Source organism: Culex pipiens, chromosome 3, assembly GCF_016801865.2.
Source record: "Culex pipiens pallens isolate TS chromosome 3, TS_CPP_V2, whole genome shotgun sequence".
NCBI classification, from domain to species: domain Eukaryota; kingdom Metazoa; phylum Arthropoda; class Insecta; order Diptera; family Culicidae; genus Culex; species Culex pipiens.
The window spans coordinates 98,661,262-98,677,734 of NC_068939.1; the positions used below are offsets into that span (position 1 = coordinate 98,661,262).

At 43.5% G+C, this 16,473-nt stretch overlaps 4 protein-coding genes across 6 annotated transcripts; 2 read left to right on the forward strand and 2 right to left on the reverse strand.

The window, feature by feature from the left end:
• The first annotated feature begins 3,165 nt into the window (after window positions 1-3,165).
• LOC120421395 (PHD finger protein 7-like) lies at window positions 3,166-4,984 on the forward strand. Its single transcript, XM_039584596.2, has 2 exons — window positions 3,166-3,400; window positions 3,459-4,984. Exons 1-2 carry the CDS (start codon window positions 3,242-3,244, stop codon window positions 4,863-4,865), a joined length of 1,566 nt encoding a protein of 521 aa, XP_039440530.1. The 5' UTR covers window positions 3,166-3,241; the 3' UTR covers window positions 4,866-4,984.
• Window positions 4,942-6,184, reverse strand: LOC120421397 (uncharacterized). The gene is made up of 2 exons (XM_039584598.2): window positions 5,936-6,184; window positions 4,942-5,683 (listed from the first exon to the last, which is right to left on the reverse strand). The coding sequence occupies exons 1-2, from the start codon at window positions 6,074-6,076 to the stop codon at window positions 4,982-4,984; spliced, it is 843 nt and encodes a 280-aa protein (XP_039440532.1). The 5' UTR covers window positions 6,077-6,184; the 3' UTR covers window positions 4,942-4,981.
• Window positions 6,185-6,319: 135 nt separating this feature from the next.
• Window positions 6,320-7,516, forward strand: LOC120421396 (INO80 complex subunit B). The gene is made up of 2 exons (XM_039584597.1): window positions 6,320-6,479; window positions 6,538-7,516. The coding sequence occupies exons 1-2, from the start codon at window positions 6,440-6,442 to the stop codon at window positions 7,500-7,502; spliced, it is 1,005 nt and encodes a 334-aa protein (XP_039440531.1). The 5' UTR covers window positions 6,320-6,439; the 3' UTR covers window positions 7,503-7,516.
• On the reverse strand, window positions 7,479-8,529 carry LOC120421398 (dynein regulatory complex protein 8). Of its 3 annotated transcripts, none has more exons than XM_039584601.2 (3): window positions 8,233-8,518; window positions 7,725-8,176; window positions 7,479-7,559 (listed from the first exon to the last, which is right to left on the reverse strand). In XM_039584601.2, the coding sequence occupies exons 1-3, from the start codon at window positions 8,252-8,254 to the stop codon at window positions 7,548-7,550; spliced, it is 486 nt and encodes a 161-aa protein (XP_039440535.1). In that variant the 5' UTR covers window positions 8,255-8,518; the 3' UTR covers window positions 7,479-7,547. The 3 variants fall into 3 exon arrangements, with proteins under 3 accessions (XP_039440535.1, XP_039440534.1, XP_039440533.1); XM_039584600.2 differs by lacking the exon at window positions 7,479-7,559 and adding an exon at window positions 7,561-7,668 and having other exon boundaries at window positions 8,233-8,517; XM_039584599.2 differs by lacking the exon at window positions 7,479-7,559 and having other exon boundaries at window positions 7,561-8,176; window positions 8,233-8,529.
• Between the last annotated feature and the right edge of the window lie 7,944 nt (window positions 8,530-16,473).

Here is a 16,473-nt window from a genome sequence, read left to right on the forward strand (position 1 = left end):
GCATAAGCATGGTACATTTTACCATATTTGCGTTTACTTCCACCAAAAAGCCAGAGTTAATGTAATAAGCAGCATTTTTTGCAAATGTTCTTAAAATAAGCATGGTCGGGCTTTCAGTGTAGTAACTGTTGTTAATAAACATTTGGTAATTCGGTTAAGTTCATAGGTGTCTTTCAATCTTGGGTTATGACTGTCAATGATGGTTCTGAATTCAGGGCCAGAAATAGTAAATTGAAATGAAAAGTTGCTTTTACCAACAACACAAAAAAAACATTGTTTTGATTGATACATTCTAAATCATGATTTGAATTTTTTCTAAAACAGGCAAAGCCACCAAATGGCCGACCGGGAATGATGCCTTTCAGATCCCTAATTTGGAATTTGTTTATTTGTTTATTTGTTTAACACCAACAGGCACCACATGCCCAAATGGTGTGCTTAAAACTAAGTACATGTACACAAATTATCGCCTAAAAAACAATAAAAACTTATTTTTGATGACGTCACGGGACAGATTAAAATCGAACAAAGAAGCTACAAAATTGAATGCTCTGTGTAGTCCCGTCAACGCGCTATGCATAGCATAGTTCGTCCGGCGAACAGGAACACGCAAGAACGGAGTGTTACGAAGCGTTCGAAGCGGGGCCATAATGTCAAGTCCTCGAAGAATGGCTGGGCACTGCAATCTAGAAGTCAGAGCGTCGGAGATTACGAGTGCACGGCTGACATTTCTACGCACTGCTAAGGTGTCAAGGTTGATCAGTTTACAGCGGCTTTCGTAACTAGGCAGATGAAATGGATCCCGCCAGGGGAGCAGCCGTCCCCTAACATGACAGTTTTCGTGAATTGCGCGTATCCACCGACAGATGGCATGTGGACCTCGTCGGAGTCCGCCCATTAAAAACGCAACTCAAAATTTGCATGGGAAACTTTTTTTCCGTGACGGCTTTCGCGGCACGCTCCCTCCAACTGTTCGAGACTAATATTTTAACGTGGCGTATCTTTAAACAAGTTTTTCAAGAAAATGATTCCAGAATGCTTATTTTGTCGTTTTAAACCGAAAGTAGGCAAAAACTATATTAATTTAAACTATTCGCCATTTTCAAATGTTTGGCTAGATGATATCAAAGGCCGCCATCTTAGGCCCACTGGGCCCACAAAATGAGGTACGCTCAGTTTGTATGGGAGCTGTCAACATGCTCCCGGGCTGCAGGGGAGTCGACGGAGCGCGAACCGGATAAATCTTCGCTGCACACTCTCAATCCGCACCGCACTGTTTTCGTAGTAGGGGCTCCATACGGCAGAACAATACTCCAGCGTTGAACGGACCAAAGCGCAGTACAGAGCCTTCAAACAGTAGACATCTGTAAAACCTTTTGCTGCACGGAAGATGAAGCCGAGCTGTCGCGAGGCTTTGGAAATCATGAATGATATGTGCTGCTTGTATGTGAGTTCCGTGTCAAGAAGCACGCCGAGGTCCTTGACACAGTTCTCCCGGGGAATTAATGTGCCGCAGATCTGGTAGTCAAACTTGATTGGGTTGCGTTTCTTGGAGAAGGTGATGACAGAGCACTTGGTGGGGTTGACGACCATTCGATTTGTTTCACACCAGTCCGCGAAGATGTTCAGATCCTGTTGGAGGGCTTGAGCGTCGGCTGCATTATTCACTTGACAGTAGATCTTCATGTCGTCTGTAATCCAGAGGACGCAGTCCGAACAAATGTCATCGAATTTTGTGGTTGCGTTACGGTTGATGTTGTTGGATTTTCCTAAGGGTAGCAGGCGTTATATTTTTTTTCAGGCGTTATGTTTTTGAATGGATATTTGAATTAAATCTAGTAGCCAATAATTAAAAGTACCTAATATCCTGTCAAACTGACTTTCGTTTCGTTTTGCTAAAAAAAAATCGACGAACCGATCGGAGGGTCCTGTTTTGGTGAGAGAGATAATCCGCCGGGCAAACTGACCTCGTCTCGGGGCCGTCGGAAAGTCGGCTTTGAAGAAGTGTCCTGTTTAACGGAAGGAGGAAATCCACCAGGCTCGGATTGTGAAAAAAATTGTATGTGTTTTTTAAATGTTTGAATATAATATGGCAAATAAAATTGTAAACGGCTATAAATTTAATTTATCTAATGGGAATTGTGTCTTATTTTCAAATGAAAACCGAAAGGAGGCAACATATAATGCGCGGGCATGTTTTTTGGGAGCTGCGGGGTTTTTGATAGCAAGAAAACTGTTTAAATCATCAAAAGTTGGTCCCATCACCTCCTCTTCTCCCCTCCAAGGCCGAGAACACAAACGCAATATATCACAAATTAATAGAATTTGGAACTTGAGCGATGGCACTTTTGAGAGTGGATTGAAAGATGGGCTGCGAATCGATAACACAACACCTACTCGGAATTGACCTCTCGGTAGCATTTCAATCATGCAATTAATCAGCCACTGGCGACGTACGCAAACCTGTGCTAGCAACTTTCCCATCTGCATGCATTCTGCGGTGTTTTTTCCAAGACGTTAAGACGCCCTGCGGCTCGGGAAACACCTGTCCAATATTTACCGGAAAAACAGATAAAAGTTCGAAAGCAACCTAAAAAATATGAATTTTTAACTGATTGAGTCGGATTGAGTAATGTTTTGAATATCTGACAAAGAAAACTGTCATTGAAAAACGTAACGCCTCTGAAAATCCAGTGAACTAAGATAGCAAAACATAACTTCTCATGTTAGGTTTTTCCTGAAGGGGGGATGTACCACGATGTACCGCGTAACGCAACCATAAATTAAATACCAGTGCTCCCTCTGGATTACTCTGTGGCTCCACCTTGGTGTAGTACGCACGCAGATGGTTCAACGGACGCGCGGGAAAGCCCCCCGCTCGGCCATCTCGCGCTGGATGTCGTAGAACAGGGGGCCGGTGCATTTCCCTGCGCGCCGGAACTCCTCCACGCTGTGGGTGAGACAGGCTCGCAGCAGGGCTTGCACCTCCAGCGGCTGGAAGTTGGTGCCACGACGACGCGATGCCGACATGGCTGAGCTTAATGGTGTGATCTGATGATCTGATAAATCGTAACAAACTTTGGAGTGGTTTGTTTTTGTTTACGATTGGGCGACGTTCAATTACAGCGGTACCATAAAAAGCACCCTCATGAACTCCGATTAAAATAAACGTGTACAACATTGCGCGCGCATTTTGTCGGTTTGTTGCTGCAATTGCAACTTAAGTTTCACAAAAAGCAAAATGGAAATTCCCGACGAATTCCTGGTGGACGCGGATTCGTTCTACGTCGGCATCGACCGGCTGCAATATTTGTCGTGCCGAAGCTGCTCGCGGTTCACTCCGTTCCTGGTGTACCTCCCGCCCAATGACGGCAACCAGCACGTCGTGTTCGGTCTTCAGGTGAGTTAGCTTGATAACGGGAATCTGGAGCAAAATCGTCATTCATCGTTTCTTACAGAAAGACCAACTCCTGTTCTGCCCGGGCTGCGTCCCCCGGCGGCAGCACCTGCTCCAGATGTACCCGCTGCTCGGCGAAAGTGTCCTCTGCGATAACGCTCTGCTGGCGGCGTTGCAGGGCTTTGAGTACTCGAATCCGTTTTACCGGAAGTACGCCCGTATGGCGCGCACCCTCGTGACGGTCGAGACTCGCTTGGATGGAGAGCTGCCGGCCGATTCATTCTGCCTGGCGGTGGACGCGCGCTTCGAGCTCGTGCGACGGCTGTTTGGCGGAGTTCACACGCTGGAGAACTGGAAGTATTCGGGGCTGCAGGAGATTGGGACGGTGCTGGCGGCCAAGGCCGCGGAGATCAGACAGTTTTACGGAGAAAATCAGCTGATGAAGTCACCGGTTCGGGTCGAGGCTTGCCCGGTGGTGGAGGAGATTTGGGAAGAGGGGGAAATGGAACCGCTGGTTGACGTCGGATCTAGTCAGGAGGGGAGTGAAACACTGAATGCCACCCTTCAGCCGTACATTGCCGTAGACAAACGGTTCAATCTGACCGTGCTAAGCTCCAAATCTCCTTACTCGTGCGGCATTTGCCTGTTGACCGAGAAGGATGTACTTCGGTTTGGGGAATTTATCGAAAAGCAGCAAAAGAAGGACATTTTCCGGTGCCATTACTTTTGTCTGCTAACCGGAACATACATCGTACAGAACGGGAGGGAGACGTCGGGAGTTCTCGGATTTCTCGTGAACGACATCTACAGTTCGTTCAAGAGGTACCGCCAAAACAAGTGCTGCTACTGTGGCCAGCTTTCGGCAGCCGTCGTATGCGTTGAACCGGGTTGCGAGAGATCGTTTCACTACATTTGTGGCGTCAAAAACAACTGCCTGACTCAGTTTAGCGGCCCAAATCCATCCTACTGTCACGAACATGCCCCGAATGACCACCCGGAATGTCACAGCGAAAATCAAACCTGCTGGATCTGCTGTGAGGAAATTGGCCCGTACAATCCGGTAGCGAGCTTTTGCTCGGTGTGCCCGCCGGAGCACGAAACCGGCAAAACCGAAATCGGCTGGTACCATCGGATGTGCGTGCAAAAGTTTGCCTTCCAAGCCGGTTACTACTTCAAGTGTCCCAACTGCTTCGAAATGAACGAGTTCACCGAGTACGCCAGAATGCACGGCATTTTCGTTCCGATGCGGGACGCCAGCTGGGAGCGGGAAAAGTACGCCTTCAAGGACATCCATCTGTCCAAGTGCAGCGCCGAGGGCTGCAAAGTGTCGGGAAAAAAGTCGAAACAACTGGTCGGCTGTAAGGCGTGTGGAGGCGCAACCATGCACATGACTTGCGCCGGGGTGGACGATCCCAGCGAGTACGTGTGCCCCGATTGTATGGATGCAACGTTTATTAAACTGTTTTAGGGCCGCCACGTTATTCGATCTCATGTAAATCCCACAATTAACTCTTAATCGTAAAATAGATTAAACAAGCAGAACATTCAAAATTTAAACAGGAAATTAAAATTTATTTCAATCTTTCACGACTCCACCTCCCCGCCGAACAGCTCCAGCGCGTCCCGCTCGTAAATCCGATTCCTCACCTTTGGCATTCCCGGTTGCTTGACCATTCGCTTCACGGCGTGCAGCTTCGACTTGATTGCTTCCCGGCTGTACCGGGCCAGGTTCGGATTGTCGCGCAGAGCCAGGTGAACCATCGTGTTGTCAATCCTTCCGTCCGCAACACGAAACCTCTTCGCCACCTGCAGCAACTCCTGCAGGTGGTCATCCTTCCAGGCCGGTCCCCGTCCGCCCTGCCCGCGCCGCTTTGGAGTCGACAACTCGGACGCAAACAGCACCAAGTCCTCCTCCTCCTGGTCGTCCTCTTCATTTGCACTGTCCACGGCATCAGCGGGTTGGACCATTTCCAGCTTCACCACCAGCTCGTCGCTTCTTGTGGCGTCCTGTTTCGGAACATCCGAGCTTTCGTCGTCGTCGTTAGAGAACCCATTGAACTCGTCGTCCTCGTCGCAGTCCATTTCAAGGTAGCAGGTCGTTTGGGAAGTGTCCTTTTGCTCCTCCAGCTCGCACTTCGTCGCTGGTTCGAAGCCGGACGGTTCCGCTGGAACCTGCTCCAGCAAATCGTTGGTTAGTTGGCATTGCCGTACGAATGCGTACACGCTTTCCAGCAACTTTGTGCATCGCAGGCAGATTGTGCAGCTTGCGCCGGTTATGTTCGGTAGCTACAACGCGAAAAAAATAGTAATAAATCGTAAGTTACAGTTTAAGGCTAGTCTGCAGATCGGAAGGAAAGGGGTCAAGAAACAGCTTTACGAACGGTAGGACCAAAGAGAGGGAACGTTTTCTTGGGGCTTTTCTTCACCCTCTCTGGCTTGCTTTCGCTACCGCTGCTGCCCATTTGAATTTTTTCTTGACCGGGTTCTTCCGAAGTGCATACCTTACATTAAACACAGACAATTTAAAATTGCACGAACCTCAACGGAAAGTTTTGCGCGTAAAATTTCCCCGTACGTTTGCCCTTTGAAGCTGTCTTGGAACAAATCTGTGGTTGCACCGATGCACGGACATCGACACGTGCGACACTTGCCCTCTTCCGGGAACTTTCTCGCGGTCATGTCCTTTTAAACCTTCTACACACAGTCCCGTTATAAAATTTGCTGGCTCGAACGATTCAAGAATTAAATTGAAATATTTATAAATAGTACCGCTGCTAATGAATTGATATTTTGAAAGATGCGCATAAACATCTCCAAAAAATACCGATTGAAACGGTTTTAACCCAAATTGGGTGCACAAAATTGACTCATTTCCAATGATCGTGGAACAGTTGTCAAGCAAGGTGCCGCTGCATTGTTTATGTTTTGTAAACTTGATTGAATGAATCCTGCCTGAGATTCATTTATAACCAGTTTGTAACAGATTCTGTTGTAAAACTACAAGTAGTTCTGTAGTAGATTTTTTGTGAAATCTTTTTAAGAATGGGTAAAAAGAAAGATGCACTCAACGAATATCCCGGAGGTAAGCTGCAAAAGAAAAAATCATTGAAATCGGTAAATTAAAACTGGTACAATTTCAGAAGAGGATTTCCACGGCTTCGCCCACAAGAAGCACAAAAAGCATAAGAAACACAAGAAAAGCAAATCCCAGCCGCGAGCGCAGGCCCAGGACGAAGGAGACGAGGACGATTACGTCCCAGAGGATGTGGAACAAACGGTCGAAGTGATGGGCGAGGTTGAATACATGGAGGCAGACCCGGAGCCGGAGATTATAGCCGAAATCGAAACAACCGACGAACCGTCCACATCCGGCATCGATCCCACCCTGGCCGCGGCGTTGTCCTCCCCGGGACCATCCCGGGCAAATCCCTCAATGAAGCCCGCCACGATCGGAAAGTCGGCAAAGAAGAAAAAAGGCAAAGGTGGTCGCGACAGCGGAACGTCCAGCGATGAGGAACGCTGGCTAGACGCGATCGAGTCCGGCAAGCTGGAAGAGGTCGACGACGAGCTGAAAAAAATAAAACCCAAAGATCCGAAGCTGATGACCGCCCGCCAGCGGGCCATGTACGAGCGAAACACCGACAAAGATACAACGGCGGCGCCGGAGATACTGATGGCCCTGCCGACCGGCTACAAAGAGAAGGTCCTCACGGCGGAAGCCATCCAGAAGGCTCAGCTAAAGTCACAGAAGCGCAAACAGCTGGCGGACGAAAAGCGCGAAAAGGACAAGAAAAAAACCATGGAACGACTGCTCAAAAAGCAAGAATCGAAAGCGGTCAAGGCCAGCAAAAATCGACCCGCCAAGACGACGATCCCGATGATCAAGTATGTGACGACCGCCGACAGTGCGACCATTTCACTGCCTCCGGGAATGGACTTTCCACTGCAGCCCCAAATCGGAAAAGAACCGCCGAAACCGATCCTTTGCGGCATGCCCAACTGCTCCAATCTCAAACGATACAACTGCTCCAAGACAAACGTACCACTTTGCAGCTTCCGCTGCTACAAAATGAACGTAGACTCAATAAAACAAATCATTTGCTAGTTCAAAAACCTGTATTTCACGACATTTTCTTTCAAATTACGTTTATTAGAAGTCCACCTGCAATTAAAAACATTTATTATCGCTTGTAAAATTTGAAAATAGTCTTTCTCTTGATTTGATTTCTAAACTGATCAGCCAAAACATAAATTGAGTCTTGAGGTTCGTGCTAGGATTCATAAACCTTAGTAAAGTTAACTCAAACAATGTCAAGCCCCAACTCACCAACAGCTGATTCAAATAATTCTCGTAGGGAATCTTATCGGTCGCCATGTCCACCGCGACGGCCATCATCTCCTCCAGCTCCTCGGCCGTAAACGGTTCGCCCTCCTCCGTAATCAGCTTCGTCATGTAATCCCGATCGACCAGGCCTTTGCCCTCCTGGTCTAGCACGCGGAACGCCTTCAGCAGCTTCTCCGGCGGGGCCGGTTCCAGCTTGTGCTCCGCAATGAGCTGGCTGCAAAAGGGCAAAAATTTCGACAGGTGCACCGTCCCGTTCGAGTCTTCAAACTCGGTAGCGGAAATCACCTCGTTTACGTCCGCTTCCGTCGGAACGCAACCTAGGAAGCGCAGTATGGTGCCGATTTCACGCACGTCCACAGTTTTGTTGCCGTGGTGGTCAAATATAAGAAACGCGTCCGCGATACGCTTTTCCAGATCATTCGCGGGGTTTATCTCTGGAAAACTATTATTAATGTACCTGCTTGGAATGTGAATAAGGACAATTTAGTACCTGGATAATCCAAATCAGCCATTTCTCAGCAGTTGAATCCGGTCTCGGAGATTAGAAGCAGGACCATGAATGAATCGATTTATTTAAAAACCGTTACCAATGGCAACGCGGGGGTTGCTGCGCTGACCGTATTTGGAAATTCGGCTAATATGCCAGATTATGCCAAGTCAAGTGTTCCGAGAAATAGTAGTTTATGCAACGAGTTGCAAAATGAAGATAGTTTCAGCACGAGTAAATACCACGAGTACTGAAAAGAATGGAGTTTTGCACCGAGTTTTATAATAGAGTACTTATTCGGTTACTGGGCTGAGAACGTAGCCCAGTCACCGAATGCTGCTCGCTAACTGGACTGAACGGAAAATAACGAGGGGTCCACCAATGCATACAAGTTACATTAAAAGTTAATCAAATTTATTTCAAAAAATCAAAATCAAATTATTCGCCCTACAGCATTGCCTTGGCGTTTCCGATTACGAGATTCCTACTCGAAACTAGGTGCCCGAAAGTTTAGCTTAGCTTCCATCCACCCCGGGATTCGAACTGACGACCTTTGGATTGTGAGTCCAACTGCCTACAAGCGACTCCACCGGAGCAGGACCCAGGGAGACGACTCCTACACCTGGACTGAGCTTACGACCTAACCTCTAGGCAGGGTTGCGAATGAGCGAGCGCTCACGGAAAGCTTGCTCGCTCCGGCTGGAGCGTGAGTTTTTATCAGGTAGCTCGTGCTCGCTCACGCTCACCGGAGCGTTTTGCGCTCACGTGAGCTGGTGAGCCAAAGTAGGTAGTTGTTTTTTCCTGTTGAAGCATCTGCCTGTTTGGAACGAAGTTTCCAGAACTATCTCAGCACAGGCAGCAAAAACAAACAAGAAAGTGGTCGAACAAACAAAGCAAAGCAATGAAATGGATTTGATCAGCGAACCGAAATCTATGTTCTATTTAAAATCTAGACATTTTTCGAACAAGGAACAAAAAACTAAATTCATAATGTAAACATTCATTGACGTGAAGAGATGCATTGTTTGTTCACAAATCAAATCCATATTGTATTGTTGTTATGTACAACAAAAAAAATGACAATTTATGTATATTTTATTGATTTTTAAATAATCTTTTAAACAGTTACAATCATCCATGTTCAAAAAATCATATATAACTTGTAATTGAATATTTTCAGAGGTTTGGTTGCGGAAGTGTTGAATAAAATCCACTTGTTGGAAGAAGAGCCGCCCTTTTCGTGGTGAAAAATATTGACAATTTATTTGACTTGAGTCAAAAGAGTTATTTCAACCCTTAGGAATTTTGAGGCTTATATTTAAAAATAAAACCGTTTCAAAAATATTACCTTATTTTCTAAAATGTTTGCCAAATAGAGACTAACCTTATAGAAATGATCAGCCGTTTCTAATCACTGAATCATTGAAAGATTTAATAAACGGATTTTTTTTAATGGTAGCTCATTCTGACCAGCAATCTGGAAATGTAATCAAAACACTGTTTAGGTACATAAAACAGTTTAATGTTATATTTTAATCAACCAAGCATTTAACATTGAATCGAACTTACCCCAGCACAAATATTCTTGAATTATTTCATGGTTTTTTTTTGTTTTTTTTTTCTAAGGTTTACAGGCCTTTTTACTTAGCCGTCTATACCCCTCCGCCCGCACCTCTCTAATACAATTAGGCCTTTAAATTCTGAAATATTTATACATTCAACTGCATGTATAAAAAATTATTTAACCCTTGCGAATCCAACCTTTTATTTAAAAACATGGTTGATGAAAATAAGCTATTTCAATTCATATATCATAAAAATTTGTTCACAAAGTCATATTTTCACAGTCCTACTGCACCTTAAGCAAAAAATCCATCAAGAATTGAAAAAAAAACTTTCTCAAAAGCGTTAATTGATTAGCGACACGTCCAAAATGAGCGCTCCGTGAGCGAAATATGAGCGCGAGCGCGAGCGTGGAGCAAACGCGAGCTGAAAAAATCGGAGCAAACGTGAGCGCGGGCAAACGTGAGCTAGCTCGCGCAGCGCTCCTCCTCACGAATGAGCGAAAAGTGAGCGCTCACGAGCGCATGAGCGCGTGAGGAACGCAACACTGCCTCTAGGTTAGAACGGGGCCAACATTTACTTCCCGTCCGACGGAAGGCATGATCAGACAAATCTCGTCTCAAAATTTGCCACAGGGACCTTCTGGGATCAAACCCAGGCCGACTGGATGAGAGGCAACCACGCTTACCCCTACACCACGGTCCCGGTTAATTTATTATTAATTTATTTGCAATGCTTATTTTTCATATTTCATTAATTGGGTACTAAAGCCCTGTGTCTATTTTTATGTACAACGGTAAAAAACACGATAAAAAACCGATGCAGATGCTATAGGGAGGACATTTTGTTGGGACATCTGGGACTACACTGAAAACCCAACCATGGTAATTGCTACCATATTGTAGGGTTAAATTGAGAACACGCACCGACGTATTTTGCTAAAAACAATCCGTGTTTAGATTGACTGATTAACGCAGTCAGTTTTACTATGTCGAGAGCGGAATGGTAATTTTAACCCTCCAATACCGAGAGAATGATAATGATTTTGTAATTGCTACCATGCAACTTTGTGGAAGTATGGTACATTTGACCATATTTGCGTTTACTTTTACCAAAAAGCCTCAGTTAATTTGATAAGCAGCATTTTTAGCAAATGTTCTTAAAATTACCATGGTCGGGCTTTCAGTGTACTATCTCGTCGCCGTCGTGCTAACTTGTGGCAGAAGGCAGAATGGTCCGCCTAAGTAAAATGCGCCAAAAACCATAGAAAAACATACAAATTTATGAATTAAATGTAGTAGGCTTATGCTTTGGGATGTTCCCTTCAATGTTGTATACTTGGTTGATACAGTTTTTTTACTTAAAACTATTTTTGAGCCACTTAAAAAAAAAGTTTTTTCGACTACTTTTCCAGGGTGCGGGGCAGAATTGGCCACCTTCAAAAACAAGCCATTTTGTCTAATAAAACGTTGAAGGGAGATGATAAATGACTAAAGGGACCTTTCTAACATAGTTTCCATGAAGTCAGACCACTTTTATAAAAACGTTACTTAATCCACCTTTAGGTGGTTGGCGCCTTCCTCACATTTAAAGGGTGCTATCCAAAATGCAAAAAGTGCGTAAATAACACTTAAGTGCTTATAACTTTTGATAGGGTTGTCAGATCTTCAATGTTTTGGACGCGTTGGAAAGGTCTTTTGAATACCTATCAATAGGTCGTGTGGTGCTCACCTAAGGCGCCAACATCTTGGCGGATTGTAAAACTAAGACACACACATACACACGAGCGGCAGTCACGAACAGACTGCAGGAGTGAGAGGACGCGAGTGCAAAGGGCCGCAAGTAGCGCGCCCTGGAACCGGAATCGTGGCCAAGCAGAAGAGTCCCTGGAAACCCGAAGTAGGTTCTCACAAATGGCGACGAGGATGGGATCCTCGCATTGGTCCCGCAACCGGTAAGTCCTTTTCGTTTGTTCTCCACCGGTGCCAAGAACAGGGCGGAGAAGCAAGATAGCTTCAGCATCAGGTGGAGTGACTTAACGGACGAGGACGTGACCAGGGGTGCCAGGTTGCCAGATAAATCTGGCATTGCCAGATTTTTTGAGCGCCAATTAGAAAAAAATAATTTTCTATTTCTTCCTCACATTGTTTTATTGACGTATTTTGTTTATTTTGTAAAGCTATAATGTATAAAAAGTGAAAATACACAGTTTTTGAACAAAAAATTTCTTATTACTTTGGGAAAAGTGGCTTGCCAGATTTTTCCCAGATTTTTTGCCAGATTTTTTACTCTTCAGACCTGGTAACCCTGGACGTGACGAAAAACGTGACGTCATCCGCAGACAAGAAGCCATGCACCGGAGGAAAAAAGTGGAGACATCGTTTTTGTTGTGGTGGTGGTTGTTAGTTTTGACAACTTTGCTTAAAAGGGGGTTCGGCCATTGAGGTCGAAACGATAAACTGCCATCACAGCGGTAAAAACTATGTCGAAACAAACCACTCGTTCGACAAAATGTGTATTATGACGACAAACAAAAAAAAAACGGACGAAGGAAAAAGGTAAATCAAAAAAATTATCGATGGCGATCAGCACCTGATTGGAAACGGGGTAACCCGCACCCCAAATCATCGAAGCCATGAGCCTTGAGCTCGGTATTGGGCTTCGAGCCCGGGTTGGAGCTACGAGCTCGGAATTGGGCTACGAGCCCGGGATGGAGCTTCGAGCTCGTAAAACAAAACTCCGAGCTTCGAGCCTTTTAGGAGTCTGAGCTTCGAGCTCGTTAAAAAAAAAACAAAACTCCGAGCTTCGAGCTTTTCATGAGTATGAGCTTCGAGCTCATTAAAAGAAAAACAAATCTTCGAGCTTCGAGCTCTTCAGGAGTCTGAGCTTAGAGCTCGTTAACAAAATAAAATTCCGAGCTTCGAGCTCTTTAGGAAATAGAGCTTCGAGCTCGTTAAAAAAAAACAAAACTACGAGCTTCGAGCTCTTCAATAGACTGCACTTCAAGTTCGCTATAAAAAAAAAGAAGAAATTCTGACCATCGAGCACAAACAGAACTCCGAGCTACAAGCTTCTCACGGGGCCGTTATAAAAAAAAAAACGAAACAATCCTAAAAAAAAAAGCGAAACAATCCTGCCAAAGAGCAAAGACCTCATAAAAAAAACTAAATAGAAAAGTTATCGACACAATAAATAAGAAAAATAGTCGAAGTTTCAGAACCTTAGAAACTACATCAAATCAGATATCAATACAAATTAAAGGAGGATACTGCCAAGGGTAAAACCAGGTACAACCGACGGTACAACTATCTTACGTTCTTGTGCGTCACTCCATAAAACATATACCAAATACCATAGAGTAAATAACTAATGACCAAAAATACAGCAATAATATAGTAAATATATGTTTACCCAAAATACATCAACTAAGGAACCATTATTGCATCACATTTGAAAAGGACTATGTTATGTGATTATTTCTCTGACGCACGGTTCAATTCAGTTATGTCATTTAACATCGCTATTACTATTCATGTTCTGTAATTCCTAGCCAAGAGCTTTATGTTAGTTATTTAGTTTGTCGTTGTCCGCTTACAATAGGCCTTATTTAACATCTATTAGAGAAAACGAGATGTGGTGCTCACCTAAGGCGCCAACATCTTGGCGGATTGTAAAACTAAGACACACACATACACACGAGCGGCAGTCACGAACAGACTGCAGGAGTGAGAGGACGCGAGTGCAAAGGGCCGCAAGTAGCGCGCCCTGGAACCGGAATCGTGGCCAAGCAGAAGAGTCCCTGGAAACCCGAAGTAGGTTCTCACAGGTCGCATGAGAGTTCCGGACAACGTTTTCATCAACATATCTGAGATACGGCCTCCAAAAAGCGTATAAATAACACTTAAGTGCTTATAACTTTTGATAGATTTGTCAGATCTTCAATGCCATGGACGCGTTGGAAAGGTCTTTTAAATACCTTTCTAAAAATGTATAGCATGACGGGTTTTCTTACAAAAACCACCCTTTTTACAATCTTCCGGACTATTGTTAAAATCGTTTTTTTAGCATAACTTTTGAAGTACTTAACTTAACTTTATCATTTTTAATAGCGACTTATGGGACCCCAAGACGGATCGAATGACGCCAAAACGGACAAAATCGGTTCAGCCAATGTCGAGATAATCGAGTGACAATTTTTTGATCACACATCCCACCACACACACAGACATTTGCTCAGAATTTGATTATGAGTCGATAGGTCTAATTGAGAAGTTCATTTTTCGAGTGATTTTATAGCCTTTCCTCAGTAACGTGAGGAAGGCAAAATAGTCTCCTACCAAAACAAACATTTTTGAAAATAGTGATAATATGTTGTAAAAAGACATTGTTTTTACAAATAACCATCAAAACAATTAAAAAAATCAACTAATGTTGCATTAAACGTGATTTGTGAAGCTACCAGAAGTGAAATAATCCATTTAACCAGAATTTCATAACTTTTGATTGTTTTTATAAGGCAGGAAACGGGTGGTCCATTCTGCCCCCAAGTGGATTTTAATTTAACACTTCCACCACCAAGCCTCTAAATGATTTGAAGGATCCGTTGTTGTTTGATTACATTCGTAATAGCTCCTGTTAGCGTTCTAAACATTGAACAAACTTTTTCAAACAATCTAACTTTCGAGAAAGCTTATTTAAGAACCTCGAAATAAACGAACATTTGCGTGGTTTTGTCAATAAATTTACATTTTTGCTCATACAGTCGACTCTCTGGCTGTCGATCTTCTCGATATCAATATTGCTCCATCTATCGATGAATTCTTCAGTCCCTTCACATTGCATACTTCGATTGGCTTTATCCTCGATATTTTCTCTTGCTTGATGTATCTCTTCCTCGACGGTCCCTTGGATTCTGTTTGCATTGAAAATCTCTTCCAGTTGTCAATAATTTCACTTTCCCATGGCTTACATAGACATTTTTCTTGGCGAAACGAAGCTTTGAAGGGTGTTTGACATTGGTTTGTTTTTGTTTGATGGACGTTGTCATGATTCTCTCCCATAGCTGGGTATCAAGAAAAAAATATTTTCAATCGAGTCTTCATTTTGCATCGTTCTGTAAACTGATGATTCTCTTCCTCGACGGTCCCTTGGATATTGACAACTAGAGAGTCGACTGTAATTCGAAAAATACAATGAATTCAAACGTCGTTTTCGGTGTGGTGATGTTATTTGACGTCGTTTATAAGACCCTTGCCTTACAGTTCGAGCCAAACATTTCATTAGGGCACAAAACCAAAAATCGCGATTCGAGAAAATCGCTTGCAAAAAGTGCACAACTTGTTTCAATTCCTATTTAAAAAAGAAGCTTGACTGATGGTATTTTTACTTATGATACGATAAAACACATCATTATCCTCAACTCTGCTTGAATGCTTTTTAATTTATGTTGATTTTCGCAATAAAACTCATTATTTAAAAAAATCTCGTTATTAGGCCCTTTTAACTTTCCAACTGTTGTTCATAATGGGCCCTTTCTAGATGCAATTTCAAAGAGAATTGAAAGGGCACTAAAGCGCTGTCATCCGATTCTTGTGTTGAATGATGTTTATGGGACCTTTTGTTCAGTTAGAAATAATGAGGAATTCAGCGAACATTATGTTAATTGGTGAAGTTTTGTGATCGAATGGTGAGAATAAAGCATGTGAAACATAAAAATTCTTCAAATGTGTACTGAACAGCATCCGCGGGACCGTATTAAATATTGTGTTTCGGCGAAGTTTTTTTCTGCAGAAATCTTTGGTGAAACGTAAACCAAACGTTGTTTTGAAGTGAATTAGTGTTAAGAATGTATGAAAAGTTCACTTTATAACATAGAAAGTTCCTCAACTACGAAAAACTAACGAAAAAGAAAAGGGCACAATTGAACTTTTTTTCTGGTTCGGAGTGAACATTGTTATGGGCCCTTTTGAGTTTTTGATTTTTTCAATAGGAAATTGTTTGTTATCAATCTGATTCTTGGAGGGCATGTAGGGAGTGTACTAATGAATGGAATAGTGTAATAAACCCGAATGTTTACGTTTTGGTTTTGTGCCCTAATGAAATGTTTGGCTCGAGTTGGTCTAAATCCATGCTAAAGCCCATAACCAAGGGTGGCCCATTCTGCCCCCCCTGCCCCTATGCACTTCGGAAGGAATCGGTCAAGAAAAATTTCAAATGGGCAGCAGCGGCTGCGAAAGCAAGCCAGAGAGGGTGAAGAAAAGCCCCAAGAAATCGCTCACTCTCCTTTGTTCTGCTGTTCGTAACGCCATTTCTTGACCCCTTTCCTTCCGATCAGCGTACTAGCCTTAAGGCAGTTCAACATACAAAATGGACACTTTACTTTTTCAGTGAATTTTTTGGTCATACATTTTTGCTCGGAGAACCCCTTAGATTACATTTTCTGGTGATAATTTTATCATATTCGTGTTCCTAAGTTAATTTCACAAATGAAATATGCATGAAAACATTTATTTTCATCCTTTTACACCCTTAACAAAAAAAATCCTCGAATCACATAATGGATGAAAATAAACATGTTTATTGTTTATACATGTTTCTATTGTGAAATTGACTCAGGAACTACGAAGATTGCAAAAATCGGTGTTTTTTAAAGATGACAATTCAAAACTCAGTACTCACAAA